Here is a 27,585-nt window from a genome sequence, read left to right as displayed (position 1 = left end):
GGCGAACTACAGATAACAGATTGAGTCGATTGATCGATTATGCGGTCGATCCACCGCTCTCACTGGAAGGTCCATCCAGTATTAAGCTCCGCCGAAAGCACGTGCGCGTGTAAACAAAACGCTACTTTTCCCAGATTTGTACTGCTTTATATATACGGTTATACTTTTGTTGAGGATACTGATAGAGATGCAAGCAGACAGTTTTAATCCCGGGAAGAGTGTTTTTCTGCAGCCATCAGATAGTGAGATTCAAACATGGATGTCAAAGGCGTTTGACATGGTAAAGACTGAAGTTTACTGTTTCTATTTACCATGATAACTGCAATTTCCCCTCCAATACCATAGTAACTGCGGTATAGTATTATTACTTTCACTGTGAGATTGCCTTTGTCGAAAAAGTGTGTATGTATTTATTTAGTAATTTTGTGTCTTGAGTATTATACAGTATCTCACAGAAGTGAGTCACATTTTTGTATTTTATTTTATTTGATTTTATATTTTATTATATCTTGTCATGTTACAACACTGAAGAAATGACACTTTGCTATAATGTAAAGTAGTGAGTGTACAGCTTGTATAACAGTGTAAATTAACAAAATAAGATTAATGTCTAAACCGCTGGCCACAAAATTGAATAAGTGAAAATGTCCAAATTGGGCCCAATTAGCCATTTTCTCTCCCCAGTGTCATGTGACTCATTAGTGTTACAAGATCTCAGGTGTGAATGGAGAGCAGGTGTGTTAAATTATTTGGTGTTATCGCTCTCAATCTCTCATACTGGTCACTGGAAGTTCAACATGGAACCTCATGGCAAAGAACTCTCTGAGGATCTGAGAAAAAGAATTGTTGCTCTACATAAAGATGGCGTAGGCTATAAGAAGATTGCCAAGACCCTGAAACTGAGCTGCAGCACGGTGGCCAAGACCGTGAAAATGTCCGAATTGGACCCAAAGTGTCAATATTTTGTGTGGCCACCATTACTGCCTTAACCCTCTTGGGCATGGAGTTCACCAGAGCTTCACAGGTTGCCACTGGAGTCCTCTTCCACTCCTCCACGACGACATCACGGAGCTGGTGGATGTTAGAGACCTTGTGCTCCTCCACCTTCCATTTGAGGATGCCCCACAGATGCTCAATAGGGTTTAGGTCTGGAAACATGCTTGGCCAGTCCATCACCTTCTTTAGCAAGGCAGTGGTCATCTTGGAGGTGTGTTTGGGGTCATTAACATGTTGGAATACTGTCATGCGGCCTGCGTCTCCGAAGGGAGGGGATCATGCTCTGCTCATTCATGTTTCCCTCAATGAACTGTAGCTCCCCAGTGCCAGCAGCACTCATGCAGCCCCAGACCATGACACTCCCACCACTATGTTTGACTGTAGGCAAGACACACTTGTCTTTATAATCCTCACCTGGTTGCGGCCACACACGCTTGACACCATCTGAACCAAATAAGTTTATCTTGGTCTCATCAGACCCAGATCTGCTTGTCTTCAGCAAACTGTTTGTGGGCTTTCTTTAGAAGAGGCTTCCTTCTGGGATGACAGCCATGCAGACCAATTTGATCCAGTGTGCGGCGTATGGTCTGAGCACTGACAGGCTGACCCCCCCACCCCTTCAACCTCTGCAGCAATGCCGGCAGCACTCATACATCTATTTCCCAAACACAACCTCTGGATATGACGCTGAGCACATGCACTCAACTTCTTTGGTCGACCATTGCGAGTCCTGTTCTGAGTGGAACCTGTCCTGTTAAACCGCTGTATGGTCTTGGCCACCGTGCTGCAGCTCAGTTTCAGGGTCTTGGCAATCTTCTTATAGCCTACGCCATCTTTATGTAGAGCAACAATTCTTTTTCTCAGATCCTCAGAGTGTTCTTTGCCATGAGGTGCTATGTTGAACTTCCAGTGACCAGTATGAGAGATTGAGAGCGATAACACCAAATTTAATTCCATTCACACCTGAGATCTTGTAACACTGAGTCACATGACACTGGGGAGAGAAAATGGCTAATTGGGCCCAATTTGGACATTTTCACTTTGGGGTGTACTCACTTTTGTGGCCAGCGGTTTAGACATTAATGGCTGTGTGTTGAGTTATTTTGAAGGGACAGCAAATTTACATTGTTATACAAACTGTACACTCACTACTTTACATTGTAGCAAAGTGTCATTTCTTCAGTGTTGTCACATGAAAAGATATAATTAAATATTTAGAAAAATGTGAGCGGTGTACTCACTTCTGTGAGATATTGTATATAATAACTGAAGTTGCTATGATATTTTGATTGTTATAGTAATGGTGTATGGTAATAGTACTTTGGGTTGTTTTGAGACTATAATATTAAACGTATGAATTGCTTTTAAAGGCAATTGAGGCCCTTGAGAATGGCGAGGTTCCAGTTGGCTGTCTAATGGTTTACAACAATGAGATTATTGGAAAAGGAAGAAATGAGGTGAATGAAACAAAAAATGTAAGTGACTTCACAATGTGACTAATTATTGATATTTAAAGAATCCTAATTTAGTATGATGCAATTTATACGGAAGAGGATTAGGGCCAAGCAATAATAAAAAAATAGAACCATCTCGAGATTAAACTTGTTAAATTATGAGAAAAAACTCGTTAAATTTCGAGAAAAAGGTCGAGATAAAATGTTGAGAATAAAGTCATTAAATTATGAGAAAAAAGTTGTTAAATCACGAGAACAAATTCGTTAAATTATGAGAAAAATGTTACATTTCGAGAAAAGTCGAGATAAAATGTTGAGAATAAAGTCATTAAATTACGAGAAAAAAGTTGTTAAATTACGAGAACAAATTCGTTAAATTACGAGAAAAAAGTCATTAAATTATGAGAACAAATTCGTTAGATTACAAGAAAAAAGTCATTAAATTATGAGAACAAATTCGTTAAATTTCGAGAAAAAAGTCATTAAATTACGACAACAAATTCGTTAAATTACAAGAAAAAAGTCATTAAATTATGAGAACAAATTCGTTAAATTATGAGAAAAAAGTCATTAAATTACGACAACAAATTCGTTAGATTACAAGAAAAAAGTCATTAAATTATGAGAACAAATTTGTTAAATTACGAGAAAAAAGTCATTAAATTACGACAACAAATTCGTTAGATTACAAGAAAAAAGTCGTTAAATTATGAGAAGAAATTCTTTTAAATTACAAGGAAAAAAGTCATTAAATTACAAGAACAAATTTGTTAAATTACAAGAAAAAAGTCATTAAATTACGAGAACAAATTCGTTAAATTACGAATTTGTTCTCATAGTCTGACTTTTTTCTCGTAATTTAATGACTTTATTCTCAACATTTTATCTCGACTTTTTTCTCGAAATTTAACAACTTTAATCTCGAGATGGTTTTATTTTTTTATTATTGCTTGGCCCCTAATCCTCTTCCGTAAATTTATTACAGTTATTGTAATTATGTGTAAGATAAAAACAACACTTAATCTAGCTAACTATAACCCTATGCTCCAGAATGTATCTGCAAATTATAATTTATACAATCATATTTTTCGGATCTGCTAAATACATATATTTATTAAGACTGTGATGTGAATACACCTCTTCTATGATGGAATGTGATGGATATCATGTTTTCATTTTCTGAATTTAAATTCATTTTGATAGTCAAAATGTGTATGTGGTGTTACAGTTTAGAGATTGTAAAAAAGAAGTCTCATTACAAGGCTTATTTTCTTGTAAATGATTAAGTAAGAGTTTATACTCAAGGTTTAAGGAAACTATTTGATTATGTTTCACTTAAGTGGTTGCATAATGTACATTTCTAAGAACTTAGCACTTGCAGTTTGTTATGAACTAGATTTTTAGAATAATTTCTTCTTTTTGTCATCTCAAACATCCTTATTTCCCATTGACCCATATATTACAGTTTATGTTATGTCAGGGCATTTTGATTAATGGTTTTTTTCCTAGTAAAGCAGGGAGAAACTTTGGACTAGATGAAACAACTTGACGTCTGTGCCTGCTTTGCTCAAGGCTACTCGGCATGCAGAAATGGTGGCACTGGATCAAGTGCTCGATTGGTGCCGTTTCAGAGAGAAGGACCCGAAGGAGGTGTGTGAACAGACTGTACTTTATGTGACAGTGGAGCCATGTATCATGTGTGCAGCTGCTCTGCGCCTGCTTCGTATCCTTGAAGCCAAAATGTGGTTTACTATTAGTTTAATGCTGTTTACACATTCACTACCATTTAAAAGTTTGCGGTTGCTAAGATTTTTTTAATGTTTTTGGAAAGAAGCTCACCAAGGCTGCATTTATTTGGTCAGAAATACATTAAAAAAAGTAATATTTTGACTGTTATTGCAATTTAAAATGACTGTTTTCTATTGTGAATATATTATAAAATGTAATTTATTCCTGTGATGACATTACCTGAGTTTTCAGTCACATGATCCTTCAGAAATCATTATATATAATGATTATATATATATATATATATATATATATATATATATATATATATATATATATATATATATATATATATATATATATATCATTAATATGCTGATTTGGTGCTCAAGAAACATTTATTATTTTTATTAATGTTGAAACCATTTGTGCCGCTTATTATTTTTGTGGAAACCATTTTTTCTTTCTGATTCTTTAATTCAAAAGCACAGCATTTATTTGAAATAGAAATCGTGTGTAACATTATAAATGTCTTTACTATCACTTTTGATCAATTTAATGCATCCTTGCTGCATAAAACTATTAATTTTTATTAGGTTTTTATTGTCTAGCAGTATTAAATGATCATGTCATCACTAAATGGACACCTTAACATTTAGTCAGACATACCTCTTGTTGTATATGGGTGCAAAAATGAGCGGTTCGGAGGCTGTGGCTCTGTCCTAGACGTCTCATCAGATCATTTACCACACACTGGAACTACATTTAAGGTAAAAGAATTCCCTCCAATTCCTATCCAGTTAAATTTGAATTCCAGCTCATGCTCCAAAAGGAAGCCAGTTCCTAAAATTCATAATTTTGCTCAGCCGTTCTGTGTGGCTAGAATATTTTTCTTGTAGGAACTTCCACATTCCCTAGATTTTAGTCTAGACCACATTGCATATTTTTGATGTAGCACATGCTTATTTGCTTATTACAGTGCATCGCAGGCTACAGAGCGGAAGAAGCCGTTGAAATGCTCAAGACATTTTACAAACAAGAAAACCCAAATGGTAAGGGAAATCTTTTTAATGAATGCATGATAATGTCTATTGATGTTTTCATTGACATGATGTTTTTTTCTCCCATTTGTTAGCTCCCAAACCTAAAGTGAGGAAAGATTCGAATAGTCCACCAGGTGGAGCTGTAGTCATTCAGGTAAATCGAGGACCGCAAGATGAGAAGAGAGAAACAATTGCTCCTTTGAGCTGAAGTGGAAAATATTTGAACATTCAGACTTTTACAAGACCTTGTATCTCAATGATTTTGCCATCTTTTTGAGATCATTGATTTAATCTATTTGAGGAACCACATTGGCTCATTAGCCAGACCGCATCGCTCGTAAACCTCCAGGCCTCTTCTTCTCTGTGGCTGGACGCAGTGAATCTCTTCACAGCATGTAGAAGCAAAAGACTGGGCCTGTTCTGCATTAAAGCACAGGTTCTTCTCCAGCTTTTGCTCTCTTTGTGTCCTTAAACAACCCAGAACACTGGTTGTGAACTCTCAATGATCTCAGTCTTGGACTCACTAGCAGATGTAGGGCAGACCCAGGTGGTGTTTCCACTTACTTCATTGCAAGAAACTTTAAAGGGATAGTAAAAAAATTAATTTCTGTCATTATTTTCTCACCCTACTTTTTTTTTCTTCCATGGAGCAAAAAAGGTGAATTTTATAAAGAATACCCACCAGTTTGAATGAAGACTGAGGCTGTCAAGCTTTAATATGGCAAAAAAAAAAAAAAAATTAAAAAGTATCATAAAACATAGCTTTGTTTTATATCCTTTTGTGTTTCCTGGAAGATGAAAAGTCACACAGGTTTGTTATGACATGAGGGTTAGAAAATAATAACTAAATTGTTCATTTTAGGTGAAATATTTGATGATCTTTCCTTTGATTTGCCTTTTTTTTATATTTATTTCGCACGCACTAATTCTTATTTTTATATTTTCAGCTTTCATTTTAATTTTAGTTTGATTTTTAGTCATTTTATGTTTTTATCATTTTTAATTTTTTTTTTTAATTATTAATTCAAAATAGTAACTTTCGTGCGTCAAATTTAATTCCAGCTTCATTTCAGTTAACAAAAACATTTATAATAGTTCTAGTTAATAACAACCCTGATTTGCTCACCTCCATTAGTGAAAGTATTCATGTCGTGTTGCATTTCTGGCTATTAAAGTATAACTTAGCTCTCACGAGCGATACCATAATGGTTTCGAAACCCCACATTATTAAATTGCAATGTAATGTGTTATTAGTGGCTGGAAGTGGGTTTTCTGTGGGTGCGTATGAAAGAGAAATCAAGCGGTTTTGGAAGTAGATATGAGGTGTCTGAGATCTTTAGGTCTGTCATTTTTCAAAGCCTGTCGTCTTACACGGTTATGGGTTCTGCCGGCCATATCATATGAATTTGAAACATTTCCTCGGTCAGTTACTGCTCTGTTATTGTCATTGTAAGTAGAGAACCCATGGGTTTAATTGTTTTGTGATGAATGATCAGACATTGAGAGCTCACAGCTGGCTTTTTAATATGAATGTACTATCTTGATGTTGAAATGACAGGAGCTGTCATTAATAAATACAAATAATCATTTAGATTCATTGTGTAAGTAGTATGATCTTAGTAACCGATTCAAAACAACAGAGCACTGGTCCCACACCTGGTAAGCATTTGACAGGTGTTATGCCCTGGCAGTGTTACGCCATGAGTCAGTACGAATAAAGAACATCATAAAACAAGCTGCACCCACCTACGCAGTCCCTGTTCACATGGAATGAGAACAATATTTTGTCTCATCTATAGACGGTATTTTATAATGCTTCATTCACAGGGTGAATCAAAGTAACGCATTACAACAAGTACAAGTAACGCACATTACTAGTTACATAAATATACTTTTGGATTTAATCTCATTTTATTAAATGAGATTAATAAAAATCGGACCTTAAAAAAAAAATAAATAAATATATATATATATATATATATATATATAATATAATATATATTATTGCTGAAGAGTGTTGAACTTTCTGCACACCTTTCTACACAAATCAGCTGTACTCACCTCATTTACATTTTTTTTTTTTTTAAAGTTTGTTAATACACGTTAGGGAACCGTTCAGTTTGGTACTTCTACATGCAGGAGAGGCAGTGTTAATGAGGAGACTATGAAGTGTCGTTCTGAAATTAACACTCTTGACAGAGAATTTAAGCACACACACGCACACACTCTCTCCACACACTGCCAAACACACAGCGCCCAGACTAAATTGTCAACAAGACTGTTGTCAGGCAGACCTATCTGAATTTTAAGTGTAATATTTATGATGGATCATAATTACATTTAATTGCCAGTCATTGTTGAAGGTATTCTGCATCTATTTTTTGACGATTCCTCCGAGAATAAAAAAATAATGCATGATGGGGTGTGAATATAAAACCGGAGAGTATTTTGACAGTTTCGTCTGAAAATTTAAATGTGATAATACAAGGTTTCTCATTATCGGTTTTCTTTGAAACAGCCCGAGAGGCTGTTGCTCCTCTCGTATCCGCTTTTATCTCATGGCATTTTACTTTTCAGTTGCACCAAATTCTTTTTCTTGGCTGTTTGGGAGACATTTCGGACTTTAAATCGTACTTTAAGGGGATGAGGTTCAGCAGGGCCCTGGTTATTTGGACTTGTCCATCAAAAGGTGATTGTTATTCCTTGTCGAACAAACCTTTTCCTCAGGCCTGAAATGTGTGTGTTTCTCATTAAAAGAATGTCCAGCTCTGCACAAAGGAATTGTTATGTTTGGGCAACATCTGTTTCTTAAAAGGCCAGGGCAAAAAGGCCAGAGAAAATATAGGCCAAACATTAAATCATAAGTACAACAATTTTTTCCTCTGTAATTGAACGGTTGGCTCTACTTTTCCCACAGAATTGTGGTGCGTCTGTGTGTAAGGGGAGAAAGAAAATAGCTGAGTGAAGACTGTAGGTTTCGTTTCACCCTTCCTTACGTCTACAGCTTCGGAAGAACATAAAAATGACAATGAGAAAAAGTGATTTTCACAAGTTTTTTTTAATAAAAAAAGAAAAAACAACATGTTAGTGAAGGAAACAAAAAGGCTAGTCATATCCATGAGATATGAAGAATTACATCCTTTTAAGATAAAAAGTTATTTAAATTGCAGGTAACACTTTACAATAGGGTTCCATTTGTTAACTTTTAAATGTTAAAACATTTACAAAATACATTTTTTTATGAACTTGAACAAAAATGAACATGTATTTTATTTACCTGTCACACGTCCTGAATTTGCGGAGTCAGACGTGTTCCTGGGTCAGCATATTTTGTTGATCCTGGAACATTTCTGTCTGAAAATTTAATTCATAACCATATCCCTACCCCTAAACCTAACCCTACCCATAACTTATCCCTGAAATCAGAGGGAAATGATAGGTGAATAACACTGATGTAGAACCACCTAACCCTGGTTGTAAGCCTAAAATTGACTTAAACTGCAATCAGATTGGAGAGTTTAGTTGATTGGAATGTTGTTCCAGGATCAACAAAAATTTACACTTGGTGAAATCAGGTTCTGCGTTACATGTCAGACACCTTTTTGAGCTTTGCTCTGAACTTAAAAGTTTGTAATTCATGATTGCTTTGGAATACAGACCTAAGGTTGGTGTCTTTTTTAAAAAAGACACTCAACAGATTATTGCAGAAGTGAAAGAAGCTTAAAAAAATTATAAAAGTTTGTTTACTCTAAAGAAAATGTATTGAACTAAAAAACATTTTATTTCACACAAAATGTATATTTTACAAAGTAATTTGGACTCTAAAATTGCTACAAAATCAAAGCCATATGTCTAACCAAATTGTGTTCCAAATTTGAAGTTGATATCACAAAAATTGAGCCTGCTAAAAGGTTTAAAGTACCATTTTCATCTTAACGCAATGCTCGATTTTAAAGCGTTTTTCACAGGACGAATTTTCAGTCAGTGTTTAAACTTTTGAATGATACCTAATTTATGATGATTACTAAAATATGTGATGGGGGAAAAAAGAAAATAAATAAAGCGCACTAAGTATGCCGCTACCGAGACACGGTTGTGTGCGACGCCATTGAGTCCAATGATGCTGGTAATGACAATTCTCTCGGACCAATCAGTGATCTGCAGTGTTTACCTGTCACATTTTAGTATCGGTATGGCACACTTGGAATCTTAACCGGGGTGGTACTGTTTAAGCGAGCCGTACCGAGCTGTACCATGAAGTGGAAAAGCGCCAAAGCGAGCATTACCATGTACAAAGATTAAAGTCAGCATGAAATGGAAGATGCGATCGTCTTTCCTTCCCTATAGTGACCTATAGTGGCTTCTCGAACAAGAAAAATGTAGGGCGGGACTTGTCCATCGGGGGAATTGATTGCTATTGGTCAATCTCACGTGAGTGACAAGTTGTCCCGCCCTCGCAGCAGTAAACACATCATCAGAGAAGATATGTCGCTGAAAGTAGGAAGCGCAAGTTATTTTGATTGAAGATTATGAGGGCACATGAATTTTCCAAAAATAATGATGTGCATGAATAAACAATTTTTAATAAATACTTAAATATTCCATAAAATAAAATAAAAAAACAAGAATTCATGGTGACTTAATAAATGATCTAAAAATATATTGCTCATATCTTACCTCATGTGGCCTTATTGTAAAGTGTTACCAAATAGGAAAATGCCTTTCCAACAAGTCAGTTTCTCTTCTAACAATGTTTGGATTTCATGCGGCAATATCTGCTGAGCTTAGTCTAAAAACTTTTACGAAGGCCCACAAACAGCCCATCTAATCAAATTATCTTGTGCTCATTGTCGTTTGCCATATGCTATTGTGGATATAAAGCTGTTGCTTATTTGTTTTACTGGGGCAAAGAATGACACAATCCCTCATAAATCATCCCTTGGTAAATAAATAATACCTGACATGAGTCATATATGTAATGTGACTTTTTCTAACACTGGCTCTGGACACGCGAAGAGATCGTGTGTATAGTACACATCATTCAGTTTAGTACACAATGCTTGAGGTATTCTGAAATACGGTAACATTCATACCATAAATTAAATGCATGAATTATTAAATTTAATTTTCAAGCCAATACAGGTCTGTGCTTTAGTTAAGGGGCAGTAATGAGGATGAGATAAATATTGGTTTGAAAGAAGAAGAGAAAGAGATGGTGGTCTTCAGTCCATTTTGGTCTTGTCTGATTCCAGAGTGCCTAGAAAGAGAGGGGAAAAAAAAGCATTTTTATATGGATATCATTAGGCATGCACCAATAAAGTGGTTCAGGGAAGACATATTTTTGTAGGCCAAAACCCAGAAACGAGGTATTTTAGCACTTCCTGTTCCATCTTCCTGAAGTCAATGGGTTTTTAAATGGGCTTTTGGTTAAATGCTTGAAATAAGGTCTGTGATGACCACAAACTCATGACATTTTCATGTTTTCTTCTACAATATAAAATACATCAGTAATACCCTCTTGTGAAAAGCCAATGGAAAAATCCTGTTGGGTTTTTGTCTAGGAAATCAGGGTTATGCTAACTTCTGGGCTGGACTACAAAAATATGTCATCCCTGCATTACTCTATAGATGTTTTGACAGATACTGATAACCGATGATTATATTATGAACTTAACTGATACACCGATCAAGCATAACATTATGACCACTGACAGATGAAGTAAATAACACTGATTATCTCTTCATCACAGCACCTGTTAGTGGGTGGGATACATTAGGCAGCAAGTGAACATTTTGTCCTCAAAATTGATGTGTTAGAAGCAGGAAAAATGGGCAAGCGTATGGATTTGAGCGAGTTTGACATGGGATGGCTAGACGACTGGGTCAGAGCATCTTCAAACTGTTCCCGGTATGCAGTGGTTAGTATTTATCAAAAGTGGTCCAAGAAAAGAACAGTGGTGAACCGGCGTCAGGGTCATGGGCTGCCAAGGCTCATTGATGCATGTGGGGAGCGAAGGCTGGCCTGTGTGGTCTGATCCAACAGATGAGCTACTGTAGCTCAAATTGCTCAAGAAGTTAATGCTGGTTCTGATAGAAAGGTGTCAGAATACAAAGTGCATCACAGTTTGTTGTGTATGGAGCTGCATAGCCGCAGACCAGTCAGGGTGCCCATGCCTGTCCACCCGCCGAAAGTGCCAACAGTGGGCACGTGAGCATCAGAACTGGACCTCGGAGCAATGGAAGACGGTGACCTGGTCTGATGAATCACGTTTTCTTTTACATCACGTGGATGGCCAGGTACGTGTGCGTTGCTTACCTGGGGAACACATGGCACCAGGATGCACTATGGGAAGAAGGCAAGCCGGTGGAGACAGTGTGATGATTTGCGAAATGCACCCTGCCACAAAGCAAAAATTGCTCAGGGATGGTTTGAGGAGCACAACGAGTTTGATGTGTTGACTTGGCCTCAAAATTCCCCAGATCTCCATCCAATCGAGCATCTGTGGGATGTGCTGAACAAACAAGTCCCACCTCACAACTTACAGGACTTAAAGGATCTGCTGCTAACATCTTGGTGCCAGATACCACAGCACACCTTCAGGGGTCTAGTGGAGTCCATTTGCAGCTGTTCTGGCAGCAAAAGGGGGACCAACAAACTATTAGGAAGGTGGTCATAATGTTATGCCTGATTGGTGTATTTTGTGAATTGCAATTAGTAATAATCATTATCAGTCTGTGGTTTCATTCTTGCTTGCATCTTCAGAATTATGCTGGTAATTAAAATGCAGTAACTAAAGCTGATGCCATATAATATGCATCACAAAACATTAGTATTCTCTTCAACGGTTCCTTTAGTAGATTTCTTTAATATTTTAGCATAATTGTTGGATACTGCAGTGACATATTCAAGATCTGTGATCTCTTGGCAACTGATTGTGCATTTCAACAAGCTGTTCAAACCGTGAGTCAGAGTGAACAACAGCACAAAGCATTAGTGACGGAAGTGTTCATGGTTAGTTTAGCTGGAGGGGCTGCTGGAGATTACAGTACTGCTGCTTTGGACATAAGAGGGAGATCTTGCACTGAGGACAAAGGGACAAAGATCAGCTCCATAGGAGAGAGAGTGTGTCTGTGTGTGTGTATGCTGCCTTGGTGATTTGCAGGTCAGTGTCAAACAGGTGGGAGGAAGAGAAGCCTTCGCCGTCTGCTGCTCTCAGACTGCTCACGGGCTCTGTTCCCATCTGCTGTGCGCTGCCTTTGGCGGCACTACACCCACGATGCACTGCTCTCAGTCTATAGTGTTAACAGGTGGAGGAGTGTGCGTGGGTGCATCAGGAAGCTAAGCGGGATGTATATGTACTTGAGGGAAAGTGTATAATGTAGCCATTATCCCGGCGTGGGTGGGGGAGCAAGAAAATTTGTAGCTAGACATGATAAACATTCAACTCACACATGTAGCCAGTCAATGGTGGAAAACACAAAATCAGAAATGCACACACTCACTTAAAGGGATAGTCCTGTCATTGTCATTCCAATCCTGTATGAATTTTTATTTTGCTGAGGAACACAAAAGGTTGGTGTTTACACCGCTCTTTTCCATAGGAAGTGAGCAAAGGGAAAAAAGGAATTCTAAGGAAAAAAGTTGCAATAATAATTTTTCGTGGCGAAAAAAAGCATCCATAGGATTCCCGGTGGGCTGGTCTGTTTACTTGGCCGCAAGGACCGGTGTTGCATGGCACTATGTTGAAATATGGATGCTCTAGAAACTATTGACGCGGCCAAATGTACTAAGCCGAGTAGCCCAACTTTTAAAACCAGTCAGTGACGGATTTAGGCCTGGACGACATGGGCAATGGCCCAGGGCGGCATCTTGCCAGGGGCGGCACGGGGCACACGTGCGAGAAAAAAAAAAAAACTAACGAATGCGCGATCGGGTTTTTACTGCTCATTTGCACATAACATCAATGATATCATGTCACTCAATGGGTAAATTAACCAGGTCGGGAGGGACTCGGAGTGTGCGCCCGGAGAAGACAACTCACTCAAAAGTATACGAGAAGAAGGGATGAGGTGACGTCTGTAGGGGAAACAGGACAAGTTCTAAATCAACACTAAATTATGGTAAGGCAAAAGGTCTAAGCCACCGGAGGCCGATTTAAGTAACGTAAATAAATAAAAGGGAAGAGGGGAAAACATGTAAAAGATAAAGCAGCTATTACTCGTATTGTAATAATAGTAGGCAAATAATAAAATATAGGGCCTATCACTTATGTTATGTTGCTAGCTATGCTATTACATATTGGCCAACAATATTCATTTTTCTGTCCAATTAGCTTACATAACCTGACAGTAAAATGTGATTTTGTGACATACTGTAACTTTTTTTAAACAAACGTAATACTTTAATATTTTACTGTAAAGTTGTGCAATTTTGGGGGATTTATGGTATTTTGTGTTATTTATTTGCCTCAGTTTGTAATAAATTAAGTATATACATTTATATAAAATAGCAAAACATTTTGTAAATCAACTTTAATAAAGATCTACATTTCTCATTTTCATTCATAGTGATAGACATGAAAAATGTGCCTGGGTTTAGTGGACGATTGCTGCCATCTACTGGAAAGCAAACACTTAATTAAATTAAAATTAAAATAACATGAATTTTTAACTGCAGCCACTAGATGGCTAGAGAATTAATCAATGGTTCACATTATAAAATCATTATTATAACTATAAAAATGACTCTATATCAAATTTTAGCATTTTTTGTACTATAATTTTTGAAAATATTTTTGAAAATACAATTAATTACAAGGCTGTAGAGAACAGTGCACTACTGCAGACTTATATACTGAGGTTTTAATTATATTATTTTAATATTGTCAGTCGTGAATTAAAGTGGGCCGGTCTAAGGCATGAAACTCCAGGGCTGAAAATGAGTCCCAATCCGGCCCTGTTCCATAGTTATCCAGCTATAAGATGAAAATACATGGCTTATCAGCCAGATTTTAAAATTGGTGCTTCCCTATCTGTTCCTCACACAAAGCTATCATATAGACTTGGAATACAGTAGTGCATGAGTCATATGAACTTTTATGGTCATTTATGGTGGGGTTTTTTTGTGTTGTTGTTGTTCCTCAGTAGATACAGGTTTGGACTGACATGAGGGCGAATAAATGATGACAGAATTTAAATTTTTTTTTAGGTGAACTATCCCTTTAACTTACTCTTTGAGGAATCCCAGATGTAGTTGTTCAGGATTTCTCCCAAGACGTAGTAGACGTTGATCAGAGCCGTGAGGCAGATGAAGAAGAAAATTCTGGCCATGGGCCCGATGTGCTCCAGCAAAGGATAAACCCACACCCCCGTCATGCTGTGTACCCAGCACATCCTATGAGAGCGAGACAGAGAAAATCTGTTACCTTTGCACCCGTGATCTGTGTAATGTGTCTGTCCTTCTGTCTGCTAAATCCAGCGTTTGAAAGGCTGCAGAAGCAGTCACCGCACTATCAATGTGTCTACCATTCACGTCTGTGAATGCTAGACACTGCTCTTTTTGTTACGATGCAGTGCTGCTTCAATAATTTTTTTTGCTAGAGCAATTTTAATGCGGTCACATGGTTATAATCTACAGCCTGACAGTCCGTTTATGTAATGGATTGTGTCTGTTTAATCTACTCTTGCACTCATAACCTTAGCTTTAATATTTGATGAATATTAAAGAAGGCCCATCTACCTACTTTTCAAATGCCTTGTTTTCTCAGACAGTGTATAAAAGCTGTCTCTGGAAGGTAATCCTCATGTAAAGCTGCCTATGGATTTAACAACTGCAGGCATTTCTTATTCCCTGACTAAATAAAAAAGCAATGCCTAATCAGCTTAATTTAGGGAATGGAAATAAGACAGAGAGGTGTGTGCTGATAATCTTGTACTTAAGGTGATTTTGACAGAAGCCTCCTCCGTGCTGTCAGGCTAGTTTAGTATGGCTGCAAGGACTTTCTTAACATTGCTAATTAATCTGTTATATGCAAGACTAAATAAATCCTTGCCTGATAATTTTCCAAAGAATTCTGGGGCAATGAATCTGGGGTTGTATCTGCAAAAGGCACTTTCCATGAATTGGGTACAAAACAGGGCTTGAAACTCTTAAAATATCTTTTTTCAACAAATGTTGTCAACCGCAGGAGGTCAAACTGAATGTTATATGAACTTTTTATTTTCTATTCATTTTATGAGGCTTACCATTTTTTTCCAACCCTGTTGCCAATTTGAGAATTGGGTCTAAATAGTGTAAAAGTCTGGATTTGTGTATTTTGTTATTTGTTTAGCCAAGAATTATGATTATATACGTATAATAATGATTAATATGTATGATTAATCTTATTTATCATTATTTATTAATTAATTATAACATCACCTCATTATGTGTAGGATAATAATTCATAATTATTTTAATAATACTAATAATATGTACAATAATAATGATAATAATATGTACAATCATTATTAAAAATACTAATAATATGTACAATAATAATTATAATAATTATTAAAATAATTATTAATATGTATAAATACATTTATTATGTATTTATTAATTATAACATCACCTTTTATTATATTTATAAATCGTAATTACTAATATTCATTATTATTAATAACAATAATATTTATTAAAATATAAGATACTAATTAATAGCTATTATTATCGTATTATTTATTCATTTTTACATTTATTATTATAACATTATTTTTAATATGATAACATATTTATTAATAATAATATTAACAACAACAATAACAATACTTATTATTATTGTTGTTGGTGTTATTTTTTTAAACTACACCAGAATGTGTAACAGGGACGCAGTATAGCCCGTAGCTAGTTAACCATTTGTTGGTTTGTAGTTACTTAAATGTTCTATAAAGAGACATGCCAAAGTCTCCATTTTAAGTGGGGATACAGACATTTAATGTGTTTAAAACTACCTCCCTTGCTAGGTTAATTTCATGTTAGATGATAGTTTACATGGGATTTGTGCCTCTAATGCTTTTACAATGTAACGTGAGACCATAGTTTACCCTATTCATGGAAAGTGCCAGAATTCGGGCAAATTAATTACTGTGCAGAAAGACATAAGGGAATGATTTGGAGGTCATGAAGATCAGGTGGCCAGATGGAATCTATCTTTTGATTGACACTGTGCTAGAACAATGCAAAGTCAATTTCCCCTGATCATCATACCTACAGGGAGTCCTTTGTAAATTAACCCAGTGTGATATTAAAAATGACTGTGCTGGAAGGGGAGATTTACCATACAACATATCCCACAGCAAACGTGCACACCGCCAAGAGTCCACAGGACCTGCTGGGATATCGATGGTGTGTTGTTCTCATCTCAATTATGATGAAAGGAAGAACTGTTGTGTGCTGAAAAGGACATAAATATAGCACAGTTAGCTTTACAAATGATTCTAAAGCATAACATCTCACCAAATTGCATTGCACTGGCTCTTGCAATGCCATATTTTCTGGGAAGTTTTTAAATGTTCACTTTCTAAAAGTGATTTCACTGTAGATTGACAGTTCTTATACTATCTGTCTTCTGTTACTCTGATATCCTTTGGACTATTGACTATATTATAAATATTACAAGTTTGAAGCTCCAATCAAAGTATTTCCTTTAATAACGCCAACAAATTATAAAATGGTTATAGCGAGAGGGCCAATGATAATCATAACAAACTCAGTTGTTGAAATGTAATTTACAGGTGGAATGGGATCACATTTACATCCAAACGCTTATTAATCTGCACAGAATGAAACCCAAACCACAAAGTGTACCTATAATCTGCTTAAAACATCTTATTTTAGGCAGATTTACTGAATCAAAAGTGCTGTTTTTCACTGCGTCTGGATCACAACTTCAATCAACCCCAAACAATGGGTGCGTAATTCTTTCTATTATTTTATGTTCCTTCACAAAAGCCTAGATCACAAATGCTTGTTGATAAAAGACATTTACATAGCAGGATAAAGCAAGTGGTGTATGGCAAAAATAGGCTATGAATAACCATCTATGCAATAGAGATGTCAAACAGCTATTTTTTTCAGCCATCTCAACTAACTCGCCGTTCCACTCTTCCGACCACCTGTGTTAGGACCGAGAATAGAACGGTTACACGACTTCAAGCGAAATTACTCATTAAACGAGAAAAGGAAGTGAAAAGGAAGCTGGGTGTGGATTCAAGCCGAGTGTTTGACAAACAAGCTGACATGGTTTCATGCAGATGAAAAGATGGAGGAATGCTAGACGAGCCAAGCCTGGGCGGGAACTTTTTCCACCATGTGAGTGACGAGAATGGGTGAGCTATCATCATTATAACCATTACTACCATTATGCAAGCCAATACAAACACTTCAAGTCAAGGATGGTAACATACAGTTAGTTTATTGTTTTTTTTTTCTTGTAGAGCTGAACATCTGTTTCATTTTTATGAGTGCTACTGTAATGGAAGAGCTGTGCATGTAAACCTCACTCCCCTGATCTAGAGACTGCTTATTAGAGCGCCCGACTCCCATGCCGCCAGACCCAGGTTCGAGTCCCGCTTAGAGTAGGCAGTTCAAACAGGAGGGGTTACACTACCATGTGCATCGTGCATGAAAAAATAGACTGATCGTTAAAAGTTACGATGATGACATAACATATTATATTAGGTCAGTATAGAGTGCCTCAGGGATGACACGTTTTTGTAGGCCAACCCGGAAGTTAGCGGCGCACGGGTTCCCTTCGGTTGAAAGCCTATGCATTTTTCCCACAGACTTTTGAAAAATCGCAGAAAATACGCTTTTTGTTTAACAAAGGGTTATGACACTTACACAATTTGTCTATCAAGATAATCTTTACAAGTTAAAACAACATAAATACATTTTGAAGCCTAAATAAAGTCGTCAGATATAAAAAGCTAACAGTAGGCTATAAACGGTATGTATTTAAAAAACAACTCTATTTAAAAACATGCTCACTGATTATGATCTGTGCTGTGTATGAATACTTATCCACTTTTTCATGAGAAATGCTGTCCAAATGTCCTGTTTGTCATGATGACGTCTAAAGTCCCCGCCAAAGGAAGTAGTCCCTTTTAGCAATTTGTTAGCAACCGCCGTTTTTAAGACACAGTAAAGGTTTAAAAATCACAAGTGGGTTATAACTGGTGTGTTTTATGTCATAGATCAAAACGTGAAAATATTTAGAGGCTTTGTTAACCACAGACCTTATTTCAGGCGATTTAGCAAAAACCCATTCAAAATACCCATAGACTTGACAGCGTTGGAACCGGAAGCCCTAAAACTCGCTTCCGGGTTTTGCCTACAAAAATGCGTCATCCCTGAAGTACTCTATTAAAGGCTAATCATTTTAAAACAGATATTTATTGTGTACTTAGAGGGATAGTTCACTCAAAAATGGAAAGTTTGTCATCATTTACTCACCCTCATGTCATTCCAAACCCATAAGACACAAATTATTTTTAATGAAATCTGCAAGGTTTCTGTCTCTCCATCGAAAGTCCAGGTAACCAAAACTTAAAAGATTCAAATAGGTCATAAAGACATCGTAAAATGAAATAAAGGTTATTTACTGGCATTGATGGTACCATGAAGAACATACACTATCTATTGTACAAAAGGTTCTTTAAAAGTTAAAAAAAAATTTAAAAAGTTTATTGAAAGGTTATTTGGGGAACAAAAAAATGGTTCTTCTGTTAAATCTGTTCAATATATGAAGCGATCGTATCTTAAACTGCTAAATTCATACGGACTCGTTTTACGACGCCTTCATAATGTATTTCGTATTAACCAAAGTCTTTTGGGCTTTGAATGACATGAGGGTGAGTAAATGATGACGGAATTTTCATTTTTGGGTGAACTATCCCTTTAATGTTAACTATCATGGGACTCCTTGCATGTTCACTTCCACTGTTAGTCACCAGATGGCAACCTTCTTACATAAAGACAGTCAAAACTCTCGCTCTCTGCACATTTTGCCTCAATTGACCCCATGTCTGTGGTGGAAACGGCATCCAAAGGAAGACTTATGAGCCTTACTGAAATTACATGACATGCTGATCATTCTGATATGCTTTTAACATGCCACCACAGCTCTTATTGAACCCGCTTTTGCAACACATAATCATATTTCCACGCTAAATAAAAAGCAGACCACATTTACCGGGCTTTCCCTAGATGTGAATGCGCCAACCCGCTTAAAACTCGGATGCTGGGTGTTTAAGTCCTTAGCAAGTTGACGTCTCATCAGATCGGCAGGTCTGAGCTTGTCTTTGACAAGTGTCGGGAGTGAGATGTACAGTCAGTGAGAAAGCAGCTATTTGTGTGTGTGTGTGTGTGTGTGTGTGTGTGTGTCATCCTGTGACTGAACCCATGATGTGCTTTATGAGTCACGTTACTGCTAACAGATACTGTAACGTTCTAGAAAAACGGCCACTGTCAATCAAAAGTCATATACTGTAAGTTGGTTGATCAGCTCTGATTCACTGTAACTCAGTTTTCAGCATGTAGTTGGTGTCTTCACCAGTGTTGTTCATGTTTACAGAGTATCATAAGCAGCTAACTATAAAAAAATAACAAGGCAGATTTTTTTGAGTCTTAATATCTTTTCTCTGTGCCACTACTTGGTTTAAGTTAGTTGAGTTTGTTTGTTTACTAAAGACAAAATATCCCATATAGCCAAGTGACAAAATAAGTGTCAAATAGTCAAATAGTACTGTATGTATATCACATATCAGTGGTCAAAAGGATTTTCAAAATGATTCTTCTGTCACTTCCTCCTTCTAAAGCTAAGAATTGTTTGACGACTATCACAGTCATTGAGGGTTTTGTGTAAAGTGTTGTGGTCTATGTGCATCCTTGTGCAACTGTTGCACCTAATGCCTTTGCTTTGCAATATGTTCTCTTTAGATTTGCTTGTCATATGAAGTCATTTGAAAGAATAAAATGGCAACAAGCTATAATAACTCATAACTGTCTTGACACTAAATTAATGGCTGAACAGATTGTTTTGCATGAATATATATATATATATCTTCTTTCTTTATATATAAATAATATATAAAAAGAAATTATTACTGTATTAATATTTATATTAGGCAAGGATAACCAAATCGACCAAAATCCAAATCGTTTCAAAATTTACTTTAATTTTATTTCAAATAAATGTTGTTCTTTTGAACTTTCGATTCATCAAAGAATCCTAAAAAAAAAAGTATTACGATTTCTATTTTCTACAAAAAAATATTAAGTTGCACAACTGTTTTCAACATAACATAATATGATAATAAGAAATGTTTCTTGAGCAGCAAAACAGCATATTAGAATGATTTCTGAAGGAACAGAAAACAATTATTATAACTGTAATAATATTTCACAATATCATTGTCTTTACTGTAATTTTGTTCAAATAAATGCAGTCTATGAGCATAAGAGGTTATGCAGCAGTAGTGGCCAAAAGTGATGACATCTTTACCTTTTATTTATTTATTTTTTTTAAAAAAATATTATTAAAGTAGTTGTGCTCAGAGTCAATTGTTTTATTTAATATAACACAATGAAACATGCCAAATTGTGCAGATATAATTTTTGGCCAGGAGGTCATATAAAGAAATTATGAACACATGCAAAGACAAGAGAGAACCAACAAAATATTAATAACTGATTATGCTTTTCCTGTGATCTTTTTGTTTTTATATGCATTTTTTGCTTATTGATTTGAAGCTTGCCTTTTTTGCCACATAATTTAGTCTGATAAATAGCTTAACCAAGTTTAGTGTTTTGATTTTTTTTAAATCATATTTAAAAAATATAAAATATTTTCCTCATATTTTGATAGTTTAAAGCTGCAGTCCGCAACTTTTTTTGGTTAAAAATGATCCAAAATCAACTTTTGAACAAGTACATAACCAGCCAGTGTTCAAAACGATCTAATTATCTTTATCAGTAAGCTTGTAATAATGTTTTATAATAAGAGCGACATGGCGGATTTCCGCGGGAAATTCAAGCATGCAGCAGTTCGTCTGTGCGTCATTACGTCACGTCTATAAACAAAGGAAGGAGTCCCATCCAGGCTAGTTGTGTGAGGAAGCTGCCGGTAGCGGCACATTTATAGCCTTTTCTCAGCAGCTGAAATAATTAAACTTATCATTTTGATGGAGGATTGTAACCCAGAAAGGTCCAAATGACAATCATCAGTGACAACTGGAGATTCAGCCGTAGACAAAAAGCAAAAGATTTTGGACTGTGGAGTGACTACAGAAATTGAAATCTACAGGTAATGCTAATACACACTAGATACACAGTCACGCAGTGCTGATGTTGTTAACAATAACAATTTGAGAACAATATAACATTAATAATAATTTGCACGGTTTGACGTGATCCGAACTAAGCGATCGTTAGATTTAATCATCATTGGCAGCGTGATTTATTGTAGGCCTAATGCTTTTTTCCTCAGTTGCTCAAAACAAAAGTGGCAGACATGTTACTTACTTGTTCAGATTATATTTTCCAGTGAAAATTCTTATATTGGTCATACTTTCAAGACATAGAATCTGTGATTCTGAAGTACCCACACAGGTGCGGTGATTGACAGCAAGCATTAGATTCATCTGCGCTGACGAGCTGTGCCAATGCACAACGCACGTACAGATAACTGTTCCGCATATGACTGCAATCGCATGTTTCAAACAGAGATGGCGACAAAGAGGAAAAACTGCGGACAGCAGCTTTAATCAAACTTGTAGTGTTATAAAAAAACACATATCCCCTTCTGACATCACTTTTGGACACTAGTGTATATATCAATCGTCAATCCACTTTCGAGAAATGTGTCTATGTACACATCCAGGCAGACATCTTTACCTGTTTTCTCAGCAACATGAGTGCAGCGTTTTTAAAGACACAGACCTGGTTAGTTAAATTAAGACATTTACATAGCTTTTATAAATGTGCCTTAAAAAAACATTATGGTGTGCATCTTGAGACAAAACAATGGCACTAATATTTCAAGATGAGTCAGTACAAGTTGCTTTCAGTTAAAACATGCATTTTAGTCTGGGAATGTGCCTTGTCTGTGAAACCGGTATTAGTGTCGAGAATAAAGATGGTTTTATAAACGTGTTGCGAGACCCCTACATTCTGTTCCCCATCTATAACACGTCTTGTGTGAATGAGTCTATGACTCATTCTGTGCTGTCTGCTCTCAGTAAGTGTGGTTTGACACAGTGCATTTAGTGGCTGCTAGTTTGACTGCAGGCTACAAAGACATTAAGTTGGTACATGAGACGTTTATTGTAGTTGTTCATTTCTTTATTATATAGATTACTTTATCAATCATTAAGATTGATAATCTAAATAAACATGTTAATTTAACTGTTTATGTACATTCAAAGGAGATTCATGCAGGACATATGTATATGTAATTTCTTTCTCTCTTTTTTTTTTTTTTTTTTTTTTACAGTGCAGTGATATTGTATACTCTCTCTAAACCTTTGTGCCTTCTATTCTTCTTGTGTGTGCATGCGTACGTACATCTTCCTTCACCATAATGATTTTTCCCTAATTGTTCAATGCCCTCAAATATTTACAAAACAAGTTTGCGACAAGTTTGCAAGATTCAGAAAACCTTTTCATCGCTTCCCAGAAGCAAGTCAGGAGTCAAAGTTGGCACTTGGATAATAGATGGTTATTCTTTTCATTACGGTGATTACAGTCTAATTGCTATAATGCCAAACCTCTGCAGAAAAAACAAAGAACGTATGCTTCTAGAGGTGTGGAGATGCGTCTTGGCATGCATGTAACACTGAAGTATTCTTGAAGGAGCTCATTCACCCACACACATTCCATCCAACAAATCACAGTGAGGGGTAATCATTAATGCCCCGCTATCAAAACCCCTCATGATCTGCTGGAATGAATCTCAACCTCTCCAGGCTGATCCTGAGAGACTTGTGGCTGTACTTGAGCACTCGAGCAGAGATTGGCGTGGGTTTTGAAACTGCATACCAAGTAAGTGAATTGTAACTAGCAAAAAACATATTTACACAGAGATGACAACAAAGAAGGCCAAAAATATTCAATCAAACACAATATGAGGCCTAACTTGTTAATGATTTGCTGTTGCTCTTCAGAGTCCTAGTTCCAGCCTAGTTGCTGGTGTCTTTCAAAAGTATGTGTAAAGTATATATATTAATATACACTGCCCAGACAAAAAAAAAAAAAAAAATTGCTGTTTGGATTTAAATGGGCAAATGCTTAAGAGTCTATGATTGGATCATGCACCTCTTGATGGAAATAAATGTTGTGATGTTATTTCCATCAAGAGGGGCATACATTTTTGGCCAAAATCTTGTATTGACAATGCAAGAGGTGAGCACTTTGTAAAGTCTCCTCCAGCACATCCCCTATGACTTTCAATGAATTTAAAGGATTAGTTCACCCAAAAATGACATTTCTGTCATTAATTACTCAGCTTCATGTCGTTTCAAACCCATAAGACATCTTCGGAACACAAATTAAGATATTTTTGATGAAATCCGAGTTTTTATTATCCCCCATAGAAAACAATGCAAGTACCACATTCGCGGTCCAGAAAGGTAGTAAAGACATCGTTAAAATAATCAATGTGACTAAAGTGGATCAAACTTAATGTTATGAAGTGATGAGAAAACAAAAACAAAACAAAAATAATGACTTTATTCACCAATATCTTCTCTCCCCTGTCACTCTCCTATGCTGTTTATGTTTAGTTGATCGAACAGGTGCTATTTTACATTTTTACTTTCATCCAATACTAAAATTAAAAATATTATTGACATTGCCTCTGGCATAAACCACACTACTATTGCTTCACTTTATTAGTTTCTTTTTGCTTGACTATCTCCATCATAAAATGTCTCTCACACTTTCCTTCACAGATTGAGCGCAGCCTTGCTTCTGGGAATAGTGTTCGGCTTGACCCCAAGGACCCTCTCTTCACATACATCGTGTCTGTTTCATTGGAAATGGTCATAATCATAACCTCACATGCAATTATGAGTTGCGGTTATGGATGCACAACTGCCAGATCTCAGAATAGACCAAATCTGCCCAATGTGGGAAAAGCGAGACTAAGAGAGATTATATCTGTGGGTGCAAAAAGCTAAAGCTCCAAGAACAGCCCTCTGCCTGCATGGTGATCACACTTAATCCTTTGTGATCAATGATAAGCTATACTTTAATGTTCTCTGACACTGATAGTTATTTCATGATATGGAGAGCTCCAGATGAATATGCTCATTGGCAGAACCTTTGCCCAAACCTTCCAGCTCCTGGAGTCTGTTAAGCAGCACAGTTTCTTGTTTTTGTCTTCTGACAGTGGTGAGACGGCGTATGCGAGGATTTCACAGCTGCGTCCTGGTTGGGATTCAACCCAACACTCTGTGGTCAAAGTGTCAAGGCTTCAGCTACTGCCACATTAGTGTTTGGCTCTGGTCTGCCACTCTGTATTTGAACCAAGGACATAGTTTGTCATTAAGGGTATAAAAATATATCATAATGCATATCTGATAATAAAAACTCAAATGCATTGATTACAGAGTTTAATAATCGATTATGATGACTATAATAATACCCCTTGGATTTCTGCATACCTATTTATTCATAAATGCCTGCATACATTTGACCAAAGCAAGCTGTTGTAGTTTTCCTTCCTAAAAGTGATTTATTTATTTATTATGTGTATTCTGGAATATTTTGACAATATACTTAGAAATTTGCTGTAAAGTGCCATTAATATATATTTGTTAATCCTACAATGTAGCTTGATTTAGCGACACAATATTATACTTTCTTTTTTATTGGATCAGCATATTTCTAAAAATCAAACTACCATTCAAACGTTTGGGGTTAGTAAGATTTTTATTTTTTTTTACCTAGGCTGCAGATATTTGATCAAAAATACAGTAACTAAATAATATTGTAAAATAGTGTTGCAATTTAAAATAACTTTTCTATTTTAATATATTTTAAAATGTTATTTATTCTTGTGAGGTCAAAGCTGAATTTTCAGCATCATTACTCCAGTCTTCAGTGTCACATGATCCCTCAGAAATCATTCTAATATGCTGATTTGATGCTTAAGAAACATTATTTATATATTTATGCGGCGAAAGTGCGGCGTATTTGAAAAAAATGCGACCCCCGCATAAATATGCGGACTTTGGCTGATTATGCATTAAATCAGGTGATCGCATAATCGCGTTTTTCTGGAGGGACTGATTTATATTATTTTTAATGTTGAAAACAGTTGTGCTGCTTAATATCTTTGTGGAAACCATGATACATTTTTAAGGATTCTTTGATGAATAAAAAGTTCAAAAGAACAGCATTTATTTGAGAAAGAAATATCGATGTATCGAAATATCAATTTTGTAACATTATAAATGTCTTTAAAGACACTTTTAGTCATTTTAATAAGCTCTTTCTGAATAAAAGTATACATTTCTTTAAAAAAAATCATACTGTCCCCAAACATTTGAAAGGTAGAGTACATATTTGGTGTATTATTTGGTCTACATTCGACTGCAGTGTGAATTATCTTTCTAGTTATGTATTTATGTATTCAGCAGCATATTTGTGAAAATAATTATGAATGATTACAAAGTAACCAATTGGGACTGAATCGGATTGAATCGTTTTTCATGATGTTTAAGGCAAACAATTGTAATCAAATTGAATCAGTGTCAGAACAAATATTTACATCCTTTTTTGTCATTAGTCACTGCTGACAAAAAAGGCAAAGCATATAGAATATAGTAAAATTGGCCTACAAAAAGGCTCTTCTTGGAAATCGATAGTGATTATTATTTGTACAAAGAGAGCAAAATACAAGACAACTATGATTAATGGGATGTCATATATACACCTACTACAGCTTGTTTGGTATTGTGGATAGAGTTACTTGTGACAGATGAGCCAGTTGGTTTAGGGCCCATGATTCACTTTGCATTGCTGTCTTATCACAGTCCAGCTTGCCCCGACCTGTCAAAGCGGCAGAGCCCTGTGGAATCCGAACAGGAGATATGCGTGCTAACTGTGCAGCGGGCCGCCTGATAGAAGGCTCACAGAGGGTATAGTGTGACGGAGAGAGTGCTCCCAAGGTCGGGTGTTGGGTTTCCCTGCTTAACCTCCCAGGCTGGTTGTGACATACTCCCCACGGCTCCCAGTCAACAAAGGCTCGCATGACCTCTTATCCCTTCTCCCCTTGGCAGCGTGAATCCCCACTAAATACCTCCCTAAACTGCACCGCAAACAGCCACTACCACAAGGAGAGCCTGTTTAGGTCCCCGCTCAGCTGGATGGGTATCAGTAGATTTGGCCTGACGGTGCATTTTTCGCCACCGAGACGAGCTTGAATGTGACCCAGACTTGTTTTATTTTAGCTTGTGTTTGTGGGCCCCTGTCTTAATTTAACATGGCAGCTCTCTTTCTCTGACCACCAGGCTGAGAAGCTCTTGGAGTCTTGTGGTTTTGGCAAGCGTGCCTGGACTGTCTGCGGAAAATCCCCTCCAACAAAACAGCACATCTCACTCAGAGGACCCTGAACTATAAGCAAGACAGGCCATGTCAAAAACTCCTGGGATTGACTCCGTATCCTCCCGTTCCAGTGAAAGTGCCGCATACACTTCAGATTGATGCTGCTCGAGTGTCAAACACTTGCTCTGTGATAGCAGAACGAATGGTGAGATACAATTACTGAAGTACATATTGAAAGATGTAGCCTTTTTATGATTGATATACAGAAACTATTTGTAATTGTTTTAAATAAATGATAATTAAACTGCATTGTAAATGTATTATTATTAATAATCATCATCGTCTGTGTTATGATTTATTCAGTCTTAATAATACAATTAATATCATTATCGCCAATAATCGATATGCATAAATGATTTATGATTGCTTTAAAGAAATGATGATTAGACTGCAAAATATATGAATGAGTTTATTATTAATCAACAATCACAGATTTATTGTTTTTCATTTAGTCTTAATAATAAAATGAATAATCATCATCATTATCATCATCCTCATCATTGATAATCAATATGCAAAAATGATTTGTATTTGTTTTAAATAAATTGTCATTAGACTGTAAAATATGTATTATGAGTTTATTATTATTATTATTATTATTATTATTATTATCTATCAATCCATTTCCTAAACTGCTTTAACTTTTGCAGGGTCACATGGATGCTGAAACCTATATTGTTATTATTATTATTTATAATAATAATAAACATCATCT

The 27,585-nt window shown here is 36.2% G+C and overlaps 3 protein-coding genes across 5 annotated transcripts in view; 2 read left to right on the top strand and 1 right to left on the bottom strand.

Annotated features, from left to right (window-relative positions):
* The first annotated feature begins 49 nt into the window (after positions 1-49).
* adat2 (adenosine deaminase tRNA specific 2) lies at positions 50-27,279 on the top strand. 3 transcript variants are annotated; one of them, XR_010894965.1, is made up of 8 exons: positions 50-280; positions 2,367-2,471; positions 4,023-4,173; positions 4,842-4,948; positions 5,158-5,230; positions 5,314-5,375; positions 17,387-17,590; positions 26,777-26,857. XR_010894965.1 is itself a non-coding variant. In XM_067384197.1 (7 exons), the coding sequence occupies exons 1-7, from the start codon at positions 188-190 to the stop codon at positions 26,876-26,878; spliced, it is 693 nt and encodes a 230-aa protein (XP_067240298.1). In that variant the 5' UTR covers positions 50-187; the 3' UTR covers positions 26,879-27,279. The 3 variants fall into 3 exon arrangements, 2 of the variants coding, with proteins under 2 accessions (XP_067240298.1, XP_067240299.1); XM_067384197.1 differs by lacking the exon at positions 17,387-17,590 and having other exon boundaries at positions 26,777-27,279; XM_067384198.1 differs by lacking the exon at positions 26,777-26,857 and having other exon boundaries at positions 17,387-18,471.
* Positions 10,133-27,585, bottom strand: part of aig1 (androgen-induced 1 (H. sapiens)) — a 43,869-nt gene continuing 26,416 nt past the window's right edge. Inside the window, exons 4-6 of the mRNA XM_067384196.1 lie at positions 16,540-16,655; positions 14,452-14,615; positions 10,133-10,478 (exon numbers count right to left, since the gene is read on the bottom strand). Of these exons, the coding sequence (XP_067240297.1) occupies positions 10,444-10,478; positions 14,452-14,615; positions 16,540-16,655 (315 nt within the window). The 3' untranslated portion in view covers positions 10,133-10,443. The remainder of the gene's footprint in view (positions 10,479-14,451; positions 14,616-16,539; positions 16,656-27,585) is intronic.
* Positions 26,900-27,585, top strand: part of hivep2a (HIVEP zinc finger 2a) — a 123,384-nt gene continuing 122,698 nt past the window's right edge. Inside the window, exon 1 of the mRNA XM_067384176.1 lies at positions 26,900-27,015. The gene's annotated coding sequence lies outside the window, so the exon portion shown is untranslated. The remainder of the gene's footprint in view (positions 27,016-27,585) is intronic.

Source organism: Chanodichthys erythropterus, chromosome 4, assembly GCF_024489055.1.
Source record: "Chanodichthys erythropterus isolate Z2021 chromosome 4, ASM2448905v1, whole genome shotgun sequence".
In the NCBI taxonomy this organism is placed as follows: domain Eukaryota; kingdom Metazoa; phylum Chordata; class Actinopteri; order Cypriniformes; family Xenocyprididae; genus Chanodichthys; species Chanodichthys erythropterus.
The sequence above is the reverse complement of the archived record's forward strand: the minus strand, read 5'-3'. Positions and strand labels throughout refer to the sequence as shown.